A 27510-nucleotide genomic window follows, 5' to 3' on the forward strand; every position below is an offset into this window, starting at 1 on the left:
AAGAAGAAGTAAATGCATTAACAAGTAAATGTCTGACGAAGTGAAGTCTGAAGAGGTAAATGTTGAAGAAGTGTTTTGGCAAAGTAACGGGGAGGGGGAATAGCCTCCACAAGCATCAAATGAGCACCACAAATAATGTGGACATCAGTGGTATTAAGGGCACTTTTGTGTGACCCATAGCATGGCACACGTGATATAATCATGTGATTTCTATAAAAGCATAATATGAAAAACAGACTCCTCTCATTAAATCTTTTACACATATCAGGTGGTGCGTAGATGTTTTTTGGTGACTGCAGCTTTGTTAATGGAAGAACACTGCTAGAAAACAGCATGTGGACTATTTTGACATTAGAAAATGTGGGCATTTTTTCTGAAATGCATGGATGTGCGCCGATGATTAACATGCAGAAAAAACGAGCGTTGACAAAACCAACATGTGTATACCCCTAGCAGCCTTACCTGCTCATCTACAGCCATCCTCTGCCCAGGGTCAGCATGGCCTTCAGGTGTGCTGCCATCCTATGCCAGGAGCAGTTTGACACTATGGGGCACTGATCGCATATGGCAAGTACAGACTCATTTGCCCGGGTGCAGCCACACGAGTCTATCGGCAGGCAGTGGAGGCTGGGCGCTTGCTATGGTCATAAGAAGGCCAGGTGGAGGCCACATGCAAGACAGAAACTTGAATGTGATTTACAGCCTCGCATTTCCAGCACTCCAATGACATGCCAGATGTTGCCATCGCATGCCTAGGTATCCCAAACATCTGGCAGAATGCCTACTCCTTTATTGAGCGCAGAAGCCCCACAGAGGTTTGATTCCCACAAGGCTCACTGCCCTATTCAGCACAGAAGCCCCAACATGTCCTAGAATACACTCTACACCTCAACAGAGATGGATGGAAACATCTTTGAATTAATCATAACCACAGGCAGTTGTTCTGGCTAGCCTTCTTCAAGTCCATCATTGGTCAGCCTGCTGTGCATTTACAAAAGGAGAAAACACAGTCAAATCAAGCTATGGTCTCACCGCAAATGAGGAAGCCCACTGCAAACTGCCAGGCCTTGCCCCTTCTGCACAAACCCACTAGCAATCCATGGCATGTTTCGCCATCATTGAGCAACGTCGGGAGGAAGGCTAACAGCTATTAGTGCAATGCTTAGATCGGGCAGGCGCCTGGTATGAAGTGCCCTAAACAAATCCATTATTATTATTATTATTAGCCAGTTGCAACTTGGGCATGGTAAGCTTGGGTCCACACCTGGGAATGCCTGTACCACTCAGGGCAGTGCACTAGACTACACTCATCCTCATGACATGCCCCGAGAGGAATATATACCCCAGGATGCACTCTGCCTAACTCGGTGCAGAGGCTACAGAGCAGTACATGTCCCAGAATGCATTAGGACGCAATAATCTCTGATGTCCCAATGGGTCTTCTTTCAGCCTGACTCCGCATAGGCTCCCCCACATGTTCCATGTAATGCTTGGCTCGCCTTTTGAAAATTCCTGCACAGGAGAATGTTTCACAGAGCACACCCTCTCTCACTCAGTATAGAAGTCCATATAGTGAACTATATGTCCCAGAATGTGCTCTGCCGTAGTATCACTGTCTCCACAGGAGTGCAGGAGATGAAACTCTGCCACCACACACGACTACTTATCCCAGAATACACTGTGGCTCACTGAATACAAATGAATCAAAAAGACTATTTCATTGCAGGACTGCATGTCACAAGATGCACGCTGCCTCAGTCAGTTCAGATTCACCTCAACATACACAGGACTGCGCTATATATATATATATATATATATATATATATATATATATATATATATATATATATATATATATATATATATATATATATATATATATATATATATATATATATATATGTGAGTGCACATTGTATTATTATAGAACCGTCCACAAGGTGGCTTTCAGGGACTCCATTCCCTTAAGATTATAGGTCTGAATATACACACTGCGTCACTCCGGTCAGAGCCCTCTCAAAACAGGTCGCCGAATACACACAGTCAGTGCAGATGTTCCTAGAGCCTCCACGTCTAAGAATACTTTCCTGGCAGAACAGCCCACCATAGCACGCCCCCTGCCTCAGTACTGTGGAGCTCTGCCTCCAAGAGGACTGGCTGTCTCAAGTTGCACTCCCGACAAACACCCAGACACCACACACACATACCCCCATTCCAAGGACGATGAGGACACACAGACAGATATAGTAACATACAGGAAAACAGGCGTACACAGATACTCTGATCTACAGGCATTCCCAGATACTCTCACATACAGACACTGAAGACACTTAGGAGCTCATTTTATACGGGGGTATAACGTCAATGGAAGGCGTAATAGCGTTTACCCCTTCCATCAATGTTTTAATTCATTAGTGTGGCGGAGTGGAGTGGCGGAACTCAACGTGCGGTTCTGCCGCCTTTCTTCCTCTCTGCCATAAAAATGCTCCAGCATTTGCGCAGGTATGGATTTTCATGGCAGGCAGCATGTACAATCACAATTAAATGCTGCCCGACATTCTCGCATGTAGGATGGTGTGTATTTGTAATTGTGAACACAGCTTACCATGCACGCAGTTTAAGCAGTGTTCACAATGAAAATGAAAACTAAATACTGCCCGACATGCTCGCATGCCAGGCACCATTTAATTATAATTGTGAGCCCCGCTTTCCATGTGAGCATGACAAGTGGTTCTCACAATTAAAAGTAAACGCTGCCGGCATGCGAGAATGCCCGGCAGCGCTTGCTCACTTTACACGGCGGAGTGCAAACGTTCAGGGCGAAAGGTGGCATACACATGTGTACGCCGCCTTTTGCCCTACAATTTTGCACTCCACTGTGCAAATGACAAAAATCTGGCAGTGGGAGCCGCCTACCTGTATGTTAACACCTAACGGCCCCCCGCCGCCCAAGTACACTGTTGATGAACAGTAGCTCCTGACAGCCTCATGTTGAATGGGGGCGAGCCGGAAATGGAGACATTAAAGCGAGGCCCCCATTTTCCTTTCTGCCCCATTTTCCTGCAGTGACAAGGGATGGCGCAAGATGCACCGAGGCCTCAGAGCATGCCAGCTAACCAAGGGCGTTACTGTCGGACCCTAACTACCACTTTGGTCCTGTTATCCATATTTCCATATGACTTCAGGTAGGAAAAGCTGTATACAACCTTTCCCCCAGCCTAGTGGGAACAATATTATTGACATCATAACGATCAAAGGTGGATTGGCCTCTCTGTTACATCAGCAGCAGGCAAATCCACCCACTGATATCCCATATGTGTCAGGCTTTTTGATAAACTTGCTGTGTTAGTGGCAACAAAAATATAATTTGCTGGTTGAAAGAGTTGATTCTTCAAGAAATTGTTAAGACCCCTTTCCTGATACTAGTAGCTAATGCAAGTATAATGCCACCAGTAGCAATGCGACATAACCTATGCAGTGAGCATGGACACAGAGTGTGTGAGTATCCAAAGGGATCGCACATGTGGGATTTTATAATGGGAGTACCACTTACTAGCTGGTCTCTAAGAGCGAATTTGATTTGATAGCTTGGTGTGCCTGGACGTGAGGCCCCTCCCCTATTGGTTGCATTGGTTGGAGCGCATCTCGTGACAACCCTTCCAGTTGATTTCATGTTGATGCGGGAAAGCTTGGAGGGCTGGGCAGATCCCAGAGATCTGTTGGCTCTATTATACGTCTTTCTAACCTTGTCATAGAGGCAGGGTGGTATGGCCGCCTTCAGGAATTGAGATGTTTGCACAGGAGCTGAGGCAAGACACTCATTTTGATACAGTTGACCTGGCAGCAGATTCAGAGGTTTGCTTTGTCCCGTCTTTTTACGCCGGCCTCTGACTTCAATAACAATCCAGCAACAGTGGGTCTGATTATGTTCAATTGCACTTTTGGGAACACAATCCTTTGGTGCTAGAAGTCCTCTGCCAACCATTGGGCAGTTTGCTTGGTGGGCTTGGAAGCAGTCAGTGGACGGGGGTAGAACTTCGGCGTTGGCTTGGCTGACTTTCTGTCCAGATAGATGACCATAGCACTTAATACCTCTAAGAACCGATCCTTCTAGCTGAGATGCCAGCAAGACTGTGTTGTCTGCACGATACAACACATTACACCCATGCTGTCCGAGAGTGACCACCTTCATCGCCTCTTTTTTACAGATTGACTCAGACAGAGGAGATACAGTGTAGTGGAGGCCGTGGTGAGCATAAAAATGTGTTCGGGTCCTACCGGGAGGTTTCCCCATTGCGGGACATGGTTGCCACAAAATGATCATACATTCTGAAAATAATCCTTCTGACTGCTCTACTTGGTGCAACATTTATGTACCCGGAAATGAATAGCTCCTCTTTGGCTCCTTTGCACAGTTATGTGCACTAAAAGGGAGATATTAAGAAAATGGAGGCACCAACAGAACCCAAAGATAACAAAGATAAACGTTTGCTCTGAGGACCTAATTACTTTGGCGAATCTAGAGAACATGTCTTTCGAGACTAAAAAGTTATGAGCCAATGTGAAGAGATCTGGTTAAGATTCCAAAAATTGCAGCAATGTTTAAAATGTCTGCTACTGTCGGGTGATGGATTACTCGCCCCCAGATCCTCTCTCCAGTGTGGCTTCCATCCATCACTTTCAGCGCTGTGTTATTTATGTGTGTAAACTAAGTTTAGTTGGAACTGAATCGCCTAGGTAAGACTGGATATTGTTTTTTTCCCTTTTTTTTTATTTTTTACCAAAGATGATACTGTATATCCTCCTATTATAATATATTTTATAGTGCAAACGTAACTTGGAAGCAACTGAGTACCGTACAAGCCCACACCCACCTGCGAGGCAAAAAACCTTGGGGTTATCATTGACTCTACTCTCTCCTTCTCCGTTCACACTTGGGACATCTCTAAGAAGTCCAACTACCAGCTGCGCCTACTCAGAGGTACTCTTTCCTTTCTCACCTTCCCCCAGTGGCTCACTGTCTCCAAAGCCCTGGTTCCCTCAAGGCTGGACAACTGCAACAGCCTCTTTCTTAACCTCTCTGCCTCTGCACTGCGCCCTCTGCAACTCATCCAGAACAGAACCGCGAGACTTATCTTTGGCCTCAGGCCCAGGAACCTCATCTCTCCGGTGCTGAAATCCCTCCACTGGCTCCCCTTCGCTGCCAGGATCAAGTTCAAGACCCTCTGCATTATCCACAAGGCTTTCTGAGGCCTGGGAGCTACCTATCTGCAACAATGCCTACCTAAATACTGTCCTTCCCAAGCCCTCTGCTCCTCTATCTCCAACGTTCTGTGAGTGAGCCAGTTCTCCAAGCAGAGATTTGGATGGAGATCTCTATCTGGAATAGCCTCCCTGCTGCCCTCCGCCTTGAGCTTGGTCTCCTTAAGTTCTGGAAACTCCTTAGGACTTTCCTCTTCTCCTCTTCCTTCTCTCTCCCTGCTAACTTATCTCTCTGCTTTATCCCTCTCTCCCTCCTTTTCCGTACAGCTTGCTGACTGGCCGCCTGGTGTACCTCAGAGTCTCATAGGCCCCGGAAACCCACTCCAGTCCTCTAGCACTTGCCTCCGGCCCTTGCACCCGCCTCATCATTACTGCACTTGGTCTATGACCCTAGAGAGTGGCCTCTCTCTGCACTCACCCCAGCCTACAACGACTGGGCGCACTTGGACACCCCTTGACCCCCCTGCACTTGTCCCCACCTCCCCATGCCCTGAACCGTCTGCTGATCCGAATGTACCATGCTGTAAGATCATCTGTCTGCATTCCCCTTGTCTTCCCTCCCTTCATGGTGGCGCATTAATGCACTTGGAAAAACTGCAGAATTGTCGTCAGACCTATTTGCTGTTATCTCTACTGTTAAATGTATTTCATGCACTTACTCTGCCCGTGCAGACTTGTATCGTCTCCGAATTTCAAGGGTTCTGAACAACTGTTGTTTTTTTCCCCTGTTCCCTCCCTCCTTGAGCGCTTTGAAACACTTGCATTGTGTATAGACGCTTTACAAATAAACATTACCATTACCATAGAGGAAAACATTGGTAGTGGGAATTTAACAAGCCACCAGCAAACATTACCAACAGTTATCACATACAATATACAGATCAGGATGTGCACAAGAATCGAGATGGATCAAATCTAGGTTACACCAATGTGATGTTGGAAGAACCAGGTCTTGAGTTCTTTCCTAAATTGCAGGAGACTTGGAATAGTCCAGATTTCCACAGTGATGGTGTTGCAGAGCACTGCTGTGCAGCATGATAAAGGGCTGTTCCCTAGTTTTCTCCTTGTGCGCCTGTTTAGTTTCCAGTCTGTTGAAGGCCTTACTGCGAGATGACAGTGTGCCGCCCGATGTTTTTAGTTTGGCCCTTATGTAGGCCGGGTACTAATCGCATTAGGTTGCATCCTTGAGTACTTTCAAAATATACCTCATGTGGATCTAAACTTCTTTTCCTTTCTTAGTAGTTTAGATCTAAATATGTAAGGGCGTGATGTACTAAAAAGAATATTTGTTTTAAAAGAGTTGAAATGTTAGATAAATGTTGTTAAACTTGATATTTACTGTCAACCCGGGAGCTAGGCTATGCATTCATAAATAGTTGATGGGCCATATTGAGCGCTCTGGCTCAGTCAAATTCAGAGTTTTTAAGGGAGCACACAATGCAGGGAAATCCTCTTGCATTCTTGGTAGCAAAAATGCATTGATAGTGACTTCGTTCATTTTAGACACGATTCTGAGGTCTCCATCCAAGATAACGTTTTTGAGGCCGATTTATGATTTTTGGGGGCTTTTCGCTGGCAGAGTTCTTCCAAAGTCAGAATTTGCAGATTGTGGATCATGCTTCAGAAGTGACTGTTCATCCAAACGCGCATCCCGCATTTACAAAGGGGTATGCTCGAGGACGCTGCAGTCCATATTAAGGGCTGGGAGACTGTTGTGATCCTGCGGCAATGGCCTATGAGCGGAATCTCAGTTGTGGATCACATCCATTTCAAGCCTACTTGTTGTTTGAGTTTAGTGTAGATAGCTTACAGAGCCTGGGTCTCAATTTTTAGTTTGGTGTTTGAGAGCATAGTTCTAGTTTTCATTAAAATAAGATTATGGAACATTAATATTTACAAAAAGAGTGGCTATGTTTTTTCTTGCAGTGGACTGGGATACATTTTAGGATCCAGTGTGGCACAAGCTACCGGAGACTGGCGCTGGGCACTCACAGTAAGTGTTCATTGCAAACCACACTTCTGTATGTTATATAGATATTGCATTGGATGTCATCCTAACCACGAAGGTTTGCTTACCAGTAGCCTCCCCCTCTTATCTGTGGGATCTGCCATCCACACCATGCAAGCAACATCCTGCTTGCACAGACCATAATGTAGAATGCCACCTGCACACTACATTACAAGAGGAAGTGTATTAGGTTCATATTCTTGCAGGAAAAACTCCATGACCCCAGCAGCCAAGAAAGCCTGGTGCCCCAACATTGAAGAAGTTTCAAAGATCAGACTTTGCGGTCCGGAAACAAGGGTTAGCTTACCGGCATCCTTGTTTCCGGACGGGCAAATTACAAGTTTGCCTGCCAGGGCCGCTGCGCCTGACAGGTCTGAACCAGCAGGGCACATCGGCCACGGTAGGCAGGCTCTTCACCAAATCGCTGCACTGTTAACAGTGCCAGCGCTTCTGTGAACCTAGTCCAAGAAAAGCCCTGCAGTACAGCTAGGAAGGAAAAGGTGGCCAGCACCATGATCACAAGGGAGTGACACTATATCCCCTACATGTGGGGTGGGCATTATGTCGATTACAAGTGAGAGGGAAACTATAGTCCTCCTGTGTGAGCTGGTCACTTTATCCCTTAAGCAGGAAGAACTGGGCCTGGCACTGTCATCGTGGATGAATTACAAAGAGCTTGAGGCATACCTTTGCAACTATGAATTGGGCAAAGAAGCCAACTAGGCGCTACATCCCTTTGATTGTGAATTGGGCAAAGAAACGAGCTGGGCGCTCTATCCCTGTGACTGTGAATTGAGCAAAGATGTGTCTAGGTGCTGTATCATTGAGACTGTATTTCAGAACCGAGCTGCGGCTCAATGCTATAGCACTAAGATACTGGGAAATAAGGATGCTGGGCGCTATGTAGATCCCTGGAGACTGCGTTGAGAATAGAAAACCTGAGGTAGACAAGAATCCTTGGATTACAAATATCAAGCTTGGAACTATATCCTGTAACGATGAATTGGGCAAAGAATAGGCTGGGCTCTACATCCCTGTAACTTTATAGTAGACTAGAAGCCCTAAGGGAAACCAGGATCCCCATTGGTTAGAAAAACTGAATGTACTTTTGTTTAGCTCATCCTGAAAGATCTTACGTAGATCTTTCAAAGAAAGATACCAAAGCATTTCTCCCGATCCCCCTTCTCTTCAGAACAGAACATGGAAGAACCCTGTTTGAGTCATTCCTCTTTAATTGACGAAGGCATCCATTTTGTATTTGCAGATCACCCCAGGTATGGCAGCCCTGGCACTGGTTCTTCTGATTCTAGTTGTTCCTGATCCTGTCCGTGGGGCTGCAGACCAGGTTGGTGGACAAAGTGCTGCCAAGACCCCATGGTGCGATGACGTCAAGAGTCTCTGCAAGAAGTAGGTGGCTGTACACACACACACACCATTTTAAAAAACTTGAAAATGTGGGGTGCAGGCCTTTAAATCCTTGTCTGTTTGTGTGAATTTGTTCTCACTTCACTTTCATATAACACACATCAAGCATGGTTGGCACATACGGGCGGAAATTGGAGGGCAAGTCAGCCAATCAACTTTGAGGAACGTTGGTCGATAGCCACACAGTCGTTCACTGCCGCTACTTGAACCGGCAGACCAAAAAAGAAAATGGCAATACGAATCTTCGTTGAAATATTTACTTTAATTTGTCCTCAGTTCATTTTCGCTTGTGTTTACAGAAAGGGACCCGTTCAGATTAGTTCTGCAGGCTACAGTCTGCATCAGCTAGCACTGGATGTGGGTAGGCCCCAAGCAGATCGGTCACAGGAAGCAGTGGATACACGCAGCAGAGATTGTCACGTGCGCCAGGTTGAATCCTCTTTCAGATGATGGCAAGGTTAGAAACTCAGATAAGTGATGCACAGTTCAAAGGAAACGTCAGCACAGATGTTTCATCTTACATATTCTGAAAATGGACTACCCAACAGTGCTATATATATATGGCGGGCGCCGCGCTATAGTTAAAGTAAAACCTGTTTACATAGACTTTTCCAAAAATGTATTGCTAATAACATTTGACTCGATGGAGGGATTTAGTTCAAAGTTACGAAGATAAAACGTTGTCCTGTGCTCTTGTAAACTGGACATTTTGGGAACATAAGCTAAAAGGTGGTAAAGTTATTAAGAAAACAAAACAAGCTATTTTTTGGCCTACTCGCATCTGTTTCCCAAACAGAAAAATGTACTTTCATTGAAACCCCGTCATGCGAAAAACTGCTGGATGATATGCACCAAATACATGGTTTTGAAAAACATTTTTTGGTTTGGTGTAATTTCGTTCAGTACTTTTAAGTAATTGGCGGAGAAAGGCGTGCTCCATGCTCCTGAACCACTTTTATATATCTCCCATGATGCACTTCAACTGTGAGTGTTTTTAGAAATGGAAAGCGGACATGTTTTTTCACTGATGTGAGCGATTCCTGCAGTTGACCGGAGGGGTGCAAAAAAATTATATTTGGAGGAAGAAAAGTGTGGTTTTATAGTAGGGCAGACGTGAGGAGGGGGGAAGAGGATGATATATTTAGTGGGAGAGATAGGGTTGGGCTGCGGAGCCTGTTTGTGCCAGAATGTTCTTTGTCTTACTGGTGGATTCCCGCAGAAATGCTGCAAGACACGCTTGGAAGCCAAAAATGAGTCACACGCAGCGGTGAGTGAAGAGGGTTTGTAGTGCAGGATGAGGGAGAATTAACAGGGTTCACCCAAGGGGGGCTAGAAAGGAGGAGGGCTGCACATGGAGAGTTACAGTGCTGATGGATGACTTTTAAATGGCCGAGAATTTTCCCATTTCTATGGTAATCGGAAAACGATTCTATTACTGTGGTAATTATTAGGGGTGTACTGAATAGTAAAATTACTATTCGGCTGAATACTGAATAGTTAGCAAAACTATTCGTCCGAAGCCGAATAGTGAGCCGAATAGTTGTTTATTAAAATACATTTTTCAGCACATGAGAAATACTGCTTCACAAGATAGTAAAGAGCATGTGACTGCACGCATCATGGATGCACACATTCAGCTGCCCTTTTCAACCCCATTTGAGCATTTGCACAACCAAAAGAAGCCCTGGAAATAATTTTAAAATTGGACCTATTTTACACATTTTCAGCAATCCTAACCCTTTTCCTATGCTGTGGGCGACCTTCACACTAGGCTACAACTTTCAGACTTTGAATGACATTAACATTTTGCTGTACTGAGGCTTAAGGCTCCCGTGTTACAGCAGAAGTTAACGGGGGTTTTATGTATGTTTTGCTGCTGCCGTGAAAGCATATGGAAATATTATGGCCACGTTTAAAAGGCAGATGTTATACCTACTTATCTGTGCGTCCCCTCTACTCTCCCCTCGTGCTCCTGGGTGCAAAGGTGGAATTTCGCGCCAGATATCCTTCACAGCCCAAGGACTCCCCAGTTCACTGAGATCTGGCCTGGGACTGTTTACAGTAGCCAACAAATGCTAGCCTTTAAGACCAGTGGGCTCATAAAACTTTACAATGCTTCCTTTTACACCTCCCAGAACAAAGGGGCAATTTCCTCAAGAGGGGTCAAAAGTTGCTTTAGGAACAACAAAGCGAGGCTATTACAAGCAAGGGGGTTCTTCCAAATTAGGCTAACCAGGGTAGGACAACCAAGAAAACCCAAATTCTGATAGTGTCCAAGAATATTAAAATGTGACATCCAGTTGAGCTAACAAACTGGTATAATGTTTTGGATGTGGCCAGATTGTAAAGATTGATGCTCAACCCCGTGCCATCGCCATTGTGAAAGATTAATAAAGTAAAACAAAGCTACTGATTACAATTGGTGTCTTAGACTGCAATCTGGTTCTCCTCTCAGTTTTGTAAAACGTACACTTTGACCATGCCCAATATTTCACATGCTGCATGACACACATTTGGGACATGGGTCTACATGGGTGCGTGATGTCTGCGGGTGGCCCTGGCAGCACTGTGATCAGCAGCGGGCAGCCAGTCTCCCCAAGGAAAGGGGCGGACGGAGCTTTTATGCCGTACCCCTCCCTCCCACACACACACACACACACACACACACACACACACCGCAGGGTGCCACAGCACATAGAATGTCACAGACACGGAGAGTACGCTTTATCAGAGTGCAGCTGGACTGACAAGACACTTATACATACAGACAGAACAAAAGACTTACCTGATGCCGCCTCGATGTCTGTCTTTCCTCGGGCAGTATCTTCTAGTCGTCTTCTTCCAGTCTCGGCAGGGTATTTTTCCTTGTGCTGCTTGCAGAAGCCATCAGCTTTCTGGCTACTGCTGCTTTCCCTCTGTTCTACTTTCTAGGATTGGTTATCGTCTCTCACACTGAGAGAAGATTGCTAATCATAGATAGAGGACTTAAAAAAAAGATAGATATTTTATTATTTTTTTTAACTTCGGCTTTGAGTAAGTATTCCAGGAATCTTCGGCCGAAGCCGAATAGCTGGTTTTCAGCCGAAGCCAAATAGCTGGTTTTCAGCTGAAATTCGGCTGAATACTTACTTGAAGCCACATTTCGGTACATCCCTAGTAAATATTACTGGTTATGTGTACCGCGGGAATAGTAAGCAGCATGGGGCTGACTACGATTTTCGGGGGCAGCAACAACAGAAATTAAAGGGGACTGCCAAATTAGGTGGTTAATTAGTAGGCAGGGGGATGAGCATCGGTTTTTTTAAATAATTGGGGAAACATGGAGACTGCCCATAGCTGAAGCAAACACCCATGTCTGTGGGATTTGATTAGGTACTAGGCAGGGAGGTATCAACCTTGGCCTGCAGCAATGGCCAGTGGCCTCTGTCTTTTTTAATAATTGTGGCAACACCAACAGAGGCCACGGTCAGTGGGCCCTGGAGAAAATATAGCAAACGAAAACCCTTGGAATTCAGTGAACAAATGTTAGTTAAGACAGAGTGAAGGTTATCCAATTAATCGCAACAAAGCTCATGCAATTTGGCAGGTGTACGAAGGGATGGTCATCTTAACTCGCCCCGCCCCAGTTGCTCAATCCATGAGCACATACATAAGATTACAGCAGGGATCAATAAAAAGATTAAAAACTACATTGTGGTGGGGCATCACCATGGGGACTCGTATGTAAGCTGGTCATCACTTCCCACTGAACCTGCCAAAGTTCATGGGTTTCGTTGCAATACATCAAATCATCCTAAATCTGCCTTTATTTTTTTCACTAAATATATTTATATTTACATATATTCACTAAAAAAACATTGTTAAAGGGACGTTATGGTTAAGCTGCACTAGTAAAAACCTATGCAATTCAATTGACAAACGTTGTTACAGGGACGTTATGGTTACAGGTAAAACCTAAAACCCCCAGAAATTCGCCAGTTATGGTAAGCTAAGCAACCATGACATCAAAGATGACATCACAAATGTCATTGATGACATGACTGATGACATCACATGTGGGGCTCCCTTTTTTTTGTTCAGTGACATATGTACTCCAGGGGGTTCTCTTCACTGGAAGTTAGAATCCAAAAATTGAAAAGGTACTATATTTGTTGACCTTACCCTTCTCATATGGTCTTACACTACTTTCCTTAGGGTTCACGCACATGATATGATACATATACATAGGGGAAGAAGTAAGCCTGGAACCCAGCAATAATTTCTGTGCATGAAGATAATCATTTAGGGTATGAACATTTTCTGGTAGTACTTCTACTGTTTTGCTAACTGTACTTTCCTCGTATATGCTCATATTTGTGTGCATTGTCGTCTCTTTATGTTTTATATACAGTAGTACCATTATGTAGTAAGTGAGGCATTCTTAGCTACTTATTATATGGTGCACAATACACAAAACTTTGAAACAAAAGCATTCATCATTTCACTATCCAACATGGGAAGATTTTGAATAGTGCACCTGCATGATGCATGCTGCAGGCAGTGGCTATGTTTTGTACATGAGTTGGGTCATGTACTGGAAAGAACTCTGTAATGCAATGGTATTTATAGAAATTCCTTGGTTAATGAATGGTTTATCTCATAATAGCTCTTCCAATGATCTCCAATAGTTTTCTGCCAACATTACAATGCCAATCCCTTGTGGAGGCTTTTTATGAAAACTAATTACGCATGTGATGTCATCAGTCATGTCATCAATGACATTTGTGATGTCATCTTTGATGTCATGGGTGTTAGTCCTTGCAGTGCACAGTGGTAGTGCAAGTTATGGTTGCTTAGCTTACCATAACTGGTGAATTTCTGGGGGTTTTCGGTTTTACCTGTAACCATAATGTCCCTGTAACAACATTTGTCAATTGAATTGCCTAGGTTTTTACTAGTGGAACTTAACCATAATGATCCTTAAACAACATTTTTTGTCAGTGAATTTCATAGCTTTTTAGTAGGACACTGTAACCAGAACGTTCCTTTAGCATAGTTTTTTCAGTAAAGGTGATAGGTTTTTAGTAGCGCAACTTAACCATAACGTTCCTTTAACAATGTTTTTGTTAGTGAATTTCATAGGTTTTTAGTAGGGTACTGTAACCAGAACGTTGCTTTAGCACAGTGTTTTTGTAAAGATGATAGCTGTTTGGTACTGCAATGGAACCATAAGGTCCCGTTGACAGTGGTTTGTTACTGATTCCTTAGCTGCCCTCATGATAAACGTGTGGAAAGGCCAAATTGTCTGGTGTATGTATCCATTTGCGTTACCCCTTCCTTTTCTGAATAGTGTTGATTTATTCTAGCAATTACAGATGTACATTGTAAGTGTTGGTGAGTGTTTGAGTAGTTCTCTTTTTGTGTTACCATTGCACGGTGAATCGGTGCCGCACAGTACTGCCGAGATGACTACAGATGAGCAATACGGACGTTTGCTAGGGAGACTGCAGCTGGCTGGTGTATGTGCAATCACACTGCAAGTATCTGTAGGACTCCATTAGTGGACGCATGTCTGCATCTTCTAATGCACTTTTAAATAGTTGTGGATGCGCACATGTGTCCGTTGCAAACCTATATCCATGCATAGGTCATCCACTGTGTGCTGGTAACATCGCACCTGTTGCCAGCCCTACGAATTCATACGGTAGGCTACCTCATTTAAAGTACTCCTGCCGACTACGTGGGTGGCTCTGCAAACCTACCAGTTTGTGGCTTTTGCACACCTGGCTGTATGACGCCCACTGGTAAACAAGGAACAGCAACCTGCAGTGTAACGTGGGTGTGTTAAATGTCACATTAATTTGATTGACGTGCTGCTTGCCTTTTCATGACCTGTGAAACAGACACATTGTGTCTGCACTGAATAGTGTGATGAAAAGTGTCAAGAGGTCACTTGCGGCTCGTACAGTTGAAGAAAACATGTAACTGCAGGTGGGACAGTTTGTAGTGAGTCTAAAAAATGGCAAAGCTGGTGCGGCTTGGTCACGCACATACTAGTGCATGTAAAGGCAAGTAAGCAAACAGCAGAATGTGCAGAGTGCAAACAATGTTAGTGGTGGTTAGAAAAGTACTGTAGCTGCATGGGTCGCACAGAATAAATGCCTTCCTGCTCCACGTAATGAAGCTGTGGTTCGCATTGTTGTAAACATTCTTGTATTCCAGAATGTATGGATATCCGTGAATGCTACTCCTAAGACTAATGGCGTAGCATGAAGTGTTTGCACTGCATGTGACGACAACTGAAATGAAAGCTCAAGGGACCAGTGGGCAGTCTACTGCCCTTCCAACAATTACGTAGGGTAATTTCATGTACAGCATTTGCCACATCTGCTGCGGGCAACAAGAGGGGCACTCCTATAGGGCAGCAAAGCTCTAAAACATCCTTGCAGACCCTTACCCGGCAAAGGGCATTGTATCGTGCATGTACTGCAACACGCTACTCTACAGAGGGAAGGTACTTGGAAGTGCGTGCAAAGGGTATGTCCAGGAGCATGACAATGACTGGCGCCTATGTAAGTGAGGGCCACCGAATAATTCCGTCTCTTGGCACATCCCCTATGGTATCCATGCAGGTGCTGCCCCATCTGTACCGGGCCTTCCTGCCGTTCCTTCTGTGGTGTGAGTCAGAAGACCATAATAAATGGAAATTAACTGGGAAAGGAAAAAGGGAAATAAAGAAAGCACCTTTCAGAGCTGAACAATGGAATTGCCAATGAACGGATGCAGGGCTGGAGGCATGGCACTGAGCAAAACACTGTAGTTGAATCGGTTGGAAAGGGGGTCGCTGTAGAAAGAGGTTTCTTTACGTGTTGCAGAGCGTTTTGAAGAGTGTCAGTGTGCAACACTTACTACAAACATGTTTCCACTACTTTCAAGGAGGGCACCGAGGCTATTTGGATGGGGTGTGCAGAAATCGGGATGGCAGGCATAGTAAGATGAACTGTTCGTGCTGTGAAACGTCATATTTCCATGTGTGAAGTATTCCATTGGCATATGTCGTGCAAAGGCACAAATACACTTCTTCGTAATGTACAGCACTTTCTCCATTTGCGGACCAAATAAAAAATGACGCAGCCACATCGGTGTCTGCATAATGCGATACAAAGTTATGCAAGAGATCGGAAACAAACGCATGATCTGGGCAAGTGCCTCCTTCATCGCAAACGGCACTGAAACTTGTGTAACATACTGTGCAATTTTCCCTCCACAATGAACAACAATAATGTTAGCATGATTGCGTGTTACCAAAGTGTCACACAGACAAACCAAAATCAGTCACTTCATTGTAGGTACTCCATAGCACTACACATCCACATGAGAGATTCCAAAATGAGCAGCCACTGCACAGTGTTTTCCATTCACTTTCAATCAATGTATTTTGAACTCCCCTAAAACCTGCACGCTGTGGCTCGTGAAACACACAGCCACAAACACAGCACCGCTACCCACTTCCATTCAGGAACCATTGTAATAATGCCAACCAAACAACACAATCGTCGCACCATTGGTCCTGCTCTCCACACTGTAATAAATGCACATAAGCAGTACTGCATAGTGCACTGCAACACTTACTAATCCATGCAATGCACACTACGCAAGCACATGCGAGAACCATTTACACCGTAAACTCTTCCATATTTACACTATTGCATTAATGTACCCAGTGGACAAAGTACACAACTGGACACTGCAGCATCTCCACCCATACACTGACAACTCTACGATGTTCTACCAATCACCACACCCATGCAACCAACAATGTGTGCAATGCAGCCAAACCACACACACAAAGCAACAATGTGGCACTGACTTTCAACCAGTGGACATACCTTTTCAACCAGTGGACATACTTTTCTGTGCAAGGGCTGCAGCCATGCATTAAAGGGGCTATGGACTTACCACACACAGCACACCATAGTACACCCTATCTATAAATGTGCATGTCTTGTGCAATGCACTCCCCTTCTGCAAATGTGCCTGCCACCACTCATCACACAAAGACATTGCCGCTGCAGCTGGCATGCCATAACTAAGGTTGCCTGCAATGACCACACAAGATTGTTGTCTGTTGAGGTAACTGCAAATTGGTGTAGTATGCATGGATACAGCGGGCACACCACTGTCTTCTTCTAATGAGATGTATCACTTGCAGCACTTCTCACTCCCCCACCTTTTCCATCCCTTCTTCCGCCCACCAGATGCCGTAAACTATGTTTTCCAGGCCCTTTTCGCCGCCGCACTGCCCTCGGAAACAACATGCCGGCGTTATCGAAAACTATTCAGGTACAACACGTCACCGTACACTGCAGTGCAAAGAAATTTTTGACCATGCAGCGAACAGGGAAAAGGGACGTCGGAGTGGAGGCAGATACGACTACTTTTAGTGGGCACAAAGTTACATACAATACGCCCAACCATGAACACAATGCATTAGGGGCTTGGCACACACACCACAACACTGTCCTCTGATACACCATGGCAGCATTTCCCAAAAACTTTGATGCACAGCACGCTTCCCTCCAGCCAACCACCAGCCAAGTCCAATGTTCGCTGACAGCACGGCGTACCGCAAGCCAATGAGACTTCGGTTTGCGGAGCAAACAGGGAAATTGGTCGCGGACCGGACCTAGATATCACTAGTTTTTTGGGACCATCATTTCAGTTCTTCGCACCAAAAGTACTGGTCCGATTTCCACCAAACACACAAAAGCACGCTTTCTGATCCAAGCCCCGCTCCTGCTGCAAATTTGGTGAAAATCTGTCTAGCCGTTCATGCTGCAGCCGTGCACAAAGTTTTTGTCAGTCTATGGAAAAAAAAAAATTGGGACCCCCCTATAACTTTGCCCACCTGCACGAAACCGCACCGAACTTGCCGAAAAAATTCAGAGCTGGTCATCTATTTTTTTGGCAAAGTTTGTGAGGATTCCTCCAGGGGAGCCAAGTTATAAGCCACCGAAAAAGTGCTCTTCCTATGAGTTTAGCAACTTAGCCATAACTACACGGCCGCTACCGGGGGCTGTGTAATATATAAACATAGCAATCCACCTGGTCGTGGTTGGGCGGGCACTCACACACAAGCACTTTGCTGTAAAAATGAAAGTAGCTACAGCAGAGAAATAAAAAATGTTACAAATTAATAGCCATCTGGGCGAGTTCGTAATCCTCAATTCATATGTCCATGCAAAACGAGGGAAGGAGGAGCAAAACCATAGAGTTAATGTTGACATAGCTCCTTTATCCCAAAACAATTGATGAGTGAACATCAATCACTATAAGGCCGACAGTGCGCTGTTCACCACAGATTGATCATGGCTTATTGGTGGTCTGTTAGTTTATTGTTGCAAATGCTGCGGTGGACCATGATAGAGTTTTTAATTTAACTTGGCTTTCTGCTCTGTCACACTATTTCATGGGCCTCAAATATTGCACATTGATTTGCTGCCAGCAAAACTTACAGAATTCTCAGCCTGGCAGACATTTGAGAGAGACTCCTTACCCACCTTTGATTGTGGCCTTCCTGACTGTAATGCAGATGCATCCTGCAGGGAGACCACTTGGAAAGCAGTCTTAGGGGCTGGCTGATGCTCAGTGAGTAGTTTCACATTAATTTCAATCCGTTCTTAGCCTGTGTAAGGTGCCTTTGTGGAGGGGTTAGAGTGTTTTTTGCAATCATTTTCTGCCTAGTTTGTGGATTTCTGTGGGGTTTATTTAGTGTTTTTTTGACTCCCACTCCGTTTTCAGAGCTGGTCTGCATGCTGGCGTTTTTACTCTCCCCACCCTATCCCTTGTAATTGGCTGAAACAGAGCAGTGTCTCTGCCTCTGTTTCCTGGCAGCCATTTCCCCATTCCGTCCTGACTGTAATATCTTCCACAACACAGCCTTAGACAGAATGGCCACCCTTAATGCCAAACTTTCCAACCTCTCCCCCCGCTCCCTACCCAACCTTCAACAATCTACCATCCTGCTACCCGGAAACCCTTCTTCCTGCTCTTTCAACCCATCTCAACTGAGGAATTTGCCAAACTACTATCCACCAGCTGACCCTCTGGCTCCCCCTTAATGCCTCCCCCACCTCCCTCCTGAACAAAATATTCACCTCCACTTGAGCAGGAGAACTGTCAAGATCCATAATTAATGACTCGTTCACCTCCAGCATCTTCCCAGAACCCTTCAAAACCGTGCATGTCAAACCCCTCCTAAAGAAAGCATCACTCAACCCTCTCCAACCAATCAATTATAGGCCCATTTCCAACACCCGATTCTTGGCAAAGCTCATAGACTGCGCTGCATGCTCTCAGCTCATCTGTTTCTTTGAATCTTACAACCTCCTAGACCCCGCACAATCAGGCTTCCGTCTGCGCGATGGAACAGAAACCACACTGATCTTGATCCGGGATGACCTCAAAGTCTCTGCAGACTCCGAAGGATGAGCAGCATTTATTCTTCTTCACCTCTTGAAGCTTTTGACACAATCAACCACTCAATCCTCCTTGGCAGACTACACTCCCTAGGAATCCGAGACTCTGCACTCAACTGGATTGCCTTCTTCCTCAATAACAGACAGCAAATGTTAATGTTAATTGTTAAGATGGATTTCTGAACTCTGACCTGGAGGGGCAGCGGTTCAGAAGGCCAGCCTAGTTTCTTGGAACAGGGTAACCTCTGGACAAGCCAGACCAATCAGGGTAGCGATGGCGGCGGTCAAGACTAAGTCTCAAGAGGGGTGAAGGTGACTGAAAGACCTCAATGAGCACACAAGGCAAGGACACTTACAAATTACTCCAGACAGGTGTTATATTAAAAATATAGGCACATTTATTACAAGGCCTTTGTAACATCGACCATAGCAAAGAATCACAATAATACTAAAGTAAACCAACACATCACAATGAATACAATATATATACAAGACCGAGGGACCTAAGGAGTTAGGAGCACAGAATATGTAGGCCACCTAGATGGGGAGGAAAACAGGCAAGTAATCGTTAGACCCAGTTCGACATCAGAAATACACCTAACTAGGAGGCAGTCCAAGTCCTACGAAGAGAGGAGCCTTATGCTCAATAGTACATGCACGCGCTTGTGCCAATGGACAAAATAGGGTCTCTTCAAGGATCTTTGACAGTTCAGGAAGGTGGATGAGGCGATGAAGAACAAGTCCCCACTACTCAAGAAAGGCCTCCGCTTGTGGGCAGAGGTAGGGTGAGAGTGTGGGATAGGGTCGCTATTTCGCAACAGCGGTAGAAAAGAAATGGGCTCCTGCGCGAGGGGCCACCGGTTGGGGTATGCACTACTCACCGGTCCCCGACGCAGGCAGACCCAGACTTCGCCAGTTCAGTTCATGTTGCTGGCAGGTTCGGATGCGACAAGCAGGACGTTTCGTCACCATGTAGATTCCACAGTAGCAGGATGCAGGGTCGAGGGGGTCACAAATGCAGCGAACGTGCACAGGTCGTTGCCACAGCAGGGCAACATGGCAACCGCGGTTACTCTGGTCCGGGCGCACTCGTCTCACTTCAGACCTGGGAATGCCAACTGTATGAAATTCGGTGGGAGGGTGCTGTGGACACAGAGCTAGCAGTAGGCCAAGTTTCGAGGGCTTCCCGGAAACGGTGGAGGTGACAGAACAAATGTCCCGCGTAAGCTGGTCAGCTCACTGGTTGGCCCAGGGACACTTCCGAAGAGGCTTACTTGCAGGGTTGGATGAAGGTGCCGAGAATAGTTGGTCCCACTATTCCAATGGGTTAAAGTGCCTTTGCAGACCTTTAGGACAATCAGAGGCAGAGGGGTCTCGCAGGACGACAGCGGGCTCAGGGTGCCAAACCTTCCAGCGGGTCACCAGCAGTTTCTCGACTCGGCTTCTTGTTGCAGGATACTTGGCTCCATATCCCTTGTTCAGTGTGAACTCAGGAGATCGACATGGTAGTGGTGTTTTCAGCCTCCTCTTATCCAAAGTTCCCTTTGCGCCAAAACGGAGAGGACCCAATGGGAGATCTGCTCACAAACACTCACTCCATACGTGGACCAATCACGGACCACGGTGGTCCCAGGCATTCAGGACACTCCAGACTCTCTGGCACCCAGGATGTGTATTGGGAACAGACATCCCAGCCCACATCCTGGAGGCACACACGCAAGGCATGCAGAAGACCGCGAAAGCTTTGGGTTCGCGGGAAAGTGCATGACCAAATAAGGACTGACCCGGGTCTACTCGACCTGGGGAAGGTGAAGGGGCAAGATGGCCAAAGGACAGGACAAAGAACTGCGTGGCATGGCCATTTTGGAGCCAGGCCACCTATTCGTGCCAAACGCGGTAAGCACGGATAACATGGCAAAAAAGGGTTCAAACATAAGATAAACGATAGCTGCCACCAGTCCTGTCCGTGACACACCTGCACAGTTCATGATAAGTCCAGCAAGAGTTTCTAGGGCCTTTGGAATGACTAGAGACCCAAGAGTGAGGTAAAGTAAGTTACATTGCACTCTTGTTACATGTTGCACAAAAGCTGCAACATGAGGAAAGGACTAAGGGAAACAAAGTCTCCCAGTGCTGACTGTCTTAAGGGTGTGTCAGTTTCCCCATCAGAATTGAGCGAAATCCCAGAGCAGCTGAGGGCTGTGCTTCTCTGGCAAAGTTTAGATCAGGGTGTAAAACAGCAGCAAAATGTTTGGGGGTTGCCACATGGAGGGAAAATTACATTCAAATATGAAATCTTTCCTAACACTCTCCCCCCCAGACTAAGAACAGGGGGAACTAATCCACCCCTGGATGAGTTTCTTGTTCCGGTCGGTTAAACATTCTGGACAACCCATCAGCATTGCTATGTTGGACACCTGGCCTATGCTCAATAGTGAAGTCAAAGCCTTGCAGACTTATGGACCACCTAAGCAACTTTGGATTCTCTCCCTTCATGTTCATTAGCCACTTTAAGGGCTTATGGTCAGTTTGCACAGTGAAGTGGGTCCCATAGAGGTAGGGCCTCAGCTTCCGTAGGGCCCACACAACAGAGAAACATTCTTTCTCCACTGTGGACCATCTGAGCTCTCTGTCCTTAAGATGGCGACTAATGAAACCAGTAGGGTGTTCCTTACCCTTCTCATCTACTTGTGATAGTACAGCTCCTATCCCAGTGTCAGAGGCATATGTCTGCACAATAAAAGGTCTTTGGTAATCAGGGGCCCTGAGAACAGGGGCCTGGCACAAGGAGTCTTTTAAGCAACTGAAGGCCTTCTCACACTCTTCAGTCCAAGTTACCTTCTTGGGTTTCTTTGGAGTGGTGAGGGCAGTCAGAGGGACAGCTATGGTGCCATAGTCTGCCATGAAATTTCTGTAATACCCAGTGAGTCCTAAGAAGGCTCTCACCTGGGTCTGAGTAGTGGGGGTAGGCCAGTCTTGTACTGCTTGTACTTTACTGGGTAGAGGCTGTATCCTCCCTCTACCTACTTCATGTCCAAGGTAAACCACTGAGCCTTGTCCAATCTGGCATTTACTGGCCTTTATGGTCAAGTGGGCTTTCTGAAGAGCCTGTAACACAATCCCAAGGTGTTTCACATGGTCTTCCCAGGTGGCACTGAAAACTGCTATATCATCCAGATATGCAAGACAGAATTCATCCAACCCATTCAACACATGATTCACAAGCCTCTGGAAAATGGCAAGTGCATTCTTCAACCCAAAAGGCATTACCCTGAACTGGTAAAGACCCTCTGGAGTTGAGAACGCTGTCTTCTCCTTGGCATGTTCTGCAAGGGCTATTTGCCAATAGCCTGCAGTGAGATCAAACGTGCCGAGGTACTTGGAGGCACCCAAGGTATCCACCAGCTCATCTGTTCGAGGCAAGGGGTGTGCATCTGTCTTGGTGACAGCATTCAGAGCCCTGTAATCCACACAGAACCTCAATTCAGAAGTACCTGCTTTTGGAACCAAAACCACAGGGCTGGACCAAGGACTACTAGAGGGTTCAATCACCCCAAGATCCAACATTTTGTTGACCTCTGTCTTAATGTAAGACCGTACTTTGTCTGACATTCTGTATCCCCTAATTTTGGTAGGTACACTGTCTCCTGTGTCTATGTTATGTTTGCACCAAGGAGTCAAACCAGGGGACTGTGAAAACAGGGGGGAAAATTGCCTAAGCAAACTTTTCACTTCTGAAAAGCCTGCTGATCAGAAGTCAGGTGAGGGGCCACTCGGACACCCTCGAAGGAGCTATCTGAAGGACTGCTTTGAAAAAGGTCAGGGAGAGGTTCAGACTCCCCCTCCTCAACATCTGAAGCCAATAGCAGTGCTGCTATTTCAACTCTTGGGATGAAAGCCTTCAGCCTATTTACATGGGACACTTTTGGGTCCTGTCCAGCCTTCCAAGGTCCACTAAATAGTTGACCTCACCCAGGGGCTCCACCAATGCCACCACTGTGTAAGGGCCTGACCACTTATCCTGTAAAGCTCTAGGCCTTATGGGATTCATAATCAGGACTTGCTGACCAGGTGTGAAGTTGATGAGGGAAGCCTTCTGGTCATAACAATGTTTCACCAGAGCTTGTCCTGCCTTCAACTTGTCACTAGCCAGACCCATCAGGAGTACCATCCTTTTTCTGAGCCCTAACACATAGTCTACTATGTTGGTAGTAATAGGGGAAGTGGGCATCTCCCATCCCTCCTTGACTATGGCTAAGGGTCCCCGCACAGGGTGACCAAACAGAAGTTCAAAGGGGCTGAAGCCAACACCCTCTTGTGGTACCTCTCTGTAGGCAAACAGTAAGCATGGTAAAATTAGATCCCATTTTCTTCTTTGAGGTTCTTTCAGAGCCCCAATCAACCTTTTCAAGGTCCTGTTAAACCGTTCCACAAGACCATTGGTCTGGGGGTGGTATGCGGAACAAAACTTATAGGTGACCCCACATTCTTTCCACATAGCCTGCATATACTTAGACATAAAGTTGCTGCCTCTGTCAGACACAACTTCTTTAGGGAAGCCAACCCTAGTAAAGATGCCAAGTAAAGCTTTTGCAACTGACTTGGCAGTCACAGTTTTCAATGGGATGCCCTCAGGATATCTGGTGGCATGGTCGACCAGCACCAGGATAAACCTATTGCCTGAGGATGTTTGGGGGTCAAGGGGACCAACAATGGTGATCCCTACCCTCTCAAATAGTACTCCCACAACTGGGAGTGGTACCAATGGAGCTTGAATTGTTGAACCACTCTTACCAGAGAAAATGGCAGGTGGCACAACTCCTCCAGTGACTTTCTACTTGCACCTCCATCTTGGGCCAGTAGAAATGCATGGATAACCTTTGCTTGGTCCTTTTAATACCAAAGTGACCAGCAAGGGGCACTTCATGCACCAGCTGCAGGAGGAAGGGTCTTACAGCAAGGGGAACAACCAACCTCCTATGGTCTCTTTCTGAAGACTATATAGGCTCACTATATAGGAGTCCACCTTCCCAATAAATCCGATGCTTCCCTGGAGGTTCACCCTCAAGCTGGGAGCAGGCCTGTTTCCTTAGGCCTTCCAGAGATGGGCACTCACGTTGGCCTTTACTGAATTCTTCCCTGTCAGGGCCTTCCACTAACAAATCGTTTAGTTCAGGACGGACATTGGGGTCAAACAACTCAGGCATCACCACCTCCTCGTCAGGTCCGGGTGATTGACCAACTACCTCCACCTCAGTGGTAGGCGAGTTAAGGGGAATGTTTTCTTTCCCTCTTTTTGGTTTTTAGACTCCTTTAGCCTTGGGTTTCCCCTTTGGCTGGGGCAGGGCATTGGTCTTGGCCAGTGCTGCCCTCATTTGAGACCTTGTGCAGGGTCTGTCAGCAGTATCTCCCACAAGCCCTAAATCTCTGAGATCATTACTCAACAAGACCTTTCCTGGGACACTCCTCTGAATGCTCAGTGGAATCCTGACTGCTGTACCATTGATAGTAAGATTTACAGGTATTACTGGTAACATGAGAGGTGGGCCGTCAGCCAACTTAGTGGGCATCATAGTAGCTCTGGCAACTTCCCCTGGGTCTACCAAGGTAGAATCCACTACAGTTTGACTGCACCCACTATCCCTAAGAGCTGGAGTATCTACTCCATTGATCAGCACACTGTCCTTAAAGTAGTGCTTGGTGTTATCTGGAATCCTAGCATAAGCCTCTGCTTCTATCCCACTGGGGAAGGAGTCTGAGGAGAAGGACGCACCGGTAATCTCTTCTTCCTCGTAGGAGGAGAAGGCCAGATTAGCAGAGTGGACCCCCAAGGTTTTGACCTTACATCTGGGATCCCCCTTCACGTGGTCAGTTGCTCCACAAGCAAAACAAGATCCATTGGGTCTGTTCACATAGGGAGGCATATTATAACCATAGTTCTGTTTCGGAGGCTGACCTTCTCTACCCTGTGAGTTCTCTTGTGTCTTACCCTTATTTTTCTTTTTGTGGCCCTTTTGGGAAGAAGATTTATCGTTTTCCCCACCCTCCTTATCTTTGGACTTTTTCCCTTCCTCCTGCCTACCAGGATTAGTCTTGTCCTTATGGGACACTCGATGTGACACCCATAAATCTGCTGCAATGGCAAGCTTCTTAGGATCTATTTCCTTGGAATCTGCCAAATGCTTCTTAAGCTCAGGGGAAGAAGATGCAAAAATATGTTCCAGCATGAGAAGACTTATCATACCTTCAAAGGAAGAAACCTTATAACCTTCGACCCAGCCAGTCAAGTTTTTTAAGGATTCAGTTACATAAGATACCCAAGTACCACCTTCTTTTTTTCTTATACTCTCTGAATCTTTTTAAGTATTGGGCAGGAGTCTTTCCAAACTTTAAGATGAGAGTTTGCTTCAACATTGCAAAATCTGCTCTTCAGCTTTCGACATTTCCATAATGGCACTGCAGCCAGAATGGGGCAGTCTGCTAAGTAACCAGGCAATTTTATCAGCATTGTCAACTTGTTGAACTTCACATGCATACTCAAATGTATTCAGCAAGTCCATAATGTCATTCTGTTCCTCATACACACTGAGCAGATCTTTTGGAAACCTTGATTGAGAGGAGGCCCCGGACCCATGTCCAGGACCCTTGGATCCATTGGCAACTTGAAGCTTGGCCAGTTCCAACTGGTGATCCCTGTCTTTCTTTTTTCTGCCTGCTCTATTTTTAGTTTGGCCATATTGAACTCAAGCTCCTTCTGCCTAAAAAGCAGCTCTTGCTTCTTGAATTAGAGTATGGCCTCCCCATCAGAACTGTCAGAGGAAACATTAGACATTTCATCCTCCATGTCTTCATGGTTACTGTGGACCAGTGCAGCGGTAGAACTATCAGTTCTACCAGTGAGAGCAGCCCCGCCTCCTTCCACACTGTCCTCTGAAGCTATAGCAATAAACTGCGCTTCTTGCCAGGCCATGATTCTTTGGATCATTTCCATTTTTGTGCCTTGAGAGCAGGCACCATCTTTTTCAATATTTCGGGTTTTGAAGCATATAAAGTTAACAAGGTACTTGTTTCCACACTGTTAGATAGGACTATGGCCTTTAAAACGTTATACTACGACAATTTACTGTGTCCTGGTAGGAATAACTCGAAATGCCTTCACTCGTATGCAACACTGGATACCTTCAGTCCTATCCCACCGCTGTACACCAATTTGTTAAGATGGATTTCTGAACTCTGACCTGGAGGGGCAGAGGTTCAGAAGGCCAGCCTAGTTTCTTGGAACAGGGTAACCTCTGGACAAGCCAGACCAATCAGGGTAGCGATGGGGGCGGTCAAGACTAAGGGCCTCATCACGACTTTGGCGGTAAATGTGGCAGATTATCGTGCACGCGCCCTGGTCCATGGCGTTAGCACGAATAGCGTGAACCTTTAAATCCGGCGCACCGTGCGCTAGAGTCATGTCGTGCTCATAGCGCATGCTATCAGCGCAAGCTATGAACGCGTGGGAAACGCGTCACCGCAGGAACGGGAAATAAAGCGACGGCCATCTTGGAAATCACAATCCGTCGGATATCACAGCTTCTGGAAGCCATCCACACGATCCAAGGCCAAAACATGTCTCAGGAACGCACCAGGGGCAAGTCCGCCCTGGACAGGGTGAGGAAGCCCAAATTCAGTGACCAGGAGCTAGCAGTACTGGTCGAGGAGGCACAGATACACCACGAGGAGCTGCAGCAGCGAAAAACTAGTGGCCAGCGCAGAGCCCAAATATGGCGAACCATTAGCCAAAGGGTCAGTGCTGTGGGGCCCGGGATGGGGAGGATTGCCGCAAGCGCCTGAATGACCTGCGCTTCCGAGTCCGTGGCATTCTGTCACAGCACAGGAGTGCAAGCAGGGCCACTGGAGGAGGCCCACCCCCACCCCCACCCGAACTCACACCTTGGGAGGAGAAAATGACAGCCCTGATAGACATTGGAACCATCAAGGGCTTTGGTGGAGCGGAGGCAGGGACTGGCATCGATCCAACGGCAGGTGAGTCCCATCCCCAAATACATGCAGCTGAAAGTACCACACATGCAGACCCTTAGTGAATGAAAGCGAAGACATGTGTCTGAGGTACTGCATATGCCCATAAGTGAGGCCTACATCCCTAGAATGGTAGTGCTGCCTAAACGACCCCATACGTGCAGTGCATGAATGACAGGGGCAGGGGATAGCCTTCCATAGCCATAGGACAGCTACGTAGAGTTGGAGTGTGCATGAACACACCCCCAAAACCCAGAGCGCAGTGCACCCCAACCACGCATTCCCATGCAGTGTACCTCCATACACATTCACAACAAGCACCACATGGCGACT

General features: G+C 46.3%; 1 protein-coding gene across 3 annotated transcripts in view; it reads left to right on the forward strand.

The window, feature by feature from the left end:
• SPNS3 (SPNS lysolipid transporter 3, sphingosine-1-phosphate (putative)) overlaps positions 1 to 27510 on the forward strand; it is a 635482-nt gene that overhangs the window by 90233 nt on the left and 517739 nt on the right. For all 3 annotated transcript variants that reach the window (XM_069614728.1, XM_069614729.1, XM_069614730.1), the window contains exons 5-6: positions 7189 to 7255; positions 8535 to 8677. In XM_069614728.1, coding sequence (XP_069470829.1) covers positions 7189 to 7255; positions 8535 to 8677 — 210 coding nt within the window. The remainder of the gene's footprint in view (positions 1 to 7188; positions 7256 to 8534; positions 8678 to 27510) is intronic.

The sequence above is a fragment of the Ambystoma mexicanum genome, chromosome 9 (genome assembly GCF_040938575.1).
Source record: "Ambystoma mexicanum isolate Mex_15411 chromosome 9, UKY_AmexF1_1, whole genome shotgun sequence".
In the NCBI taxonomy this organism is placed as follows: Eukaryota; Metazoa; Chordata; class Amphibia; order Caudata; family Ambystomatidae; genus Ambystoma; species Ambystoma mexicanum.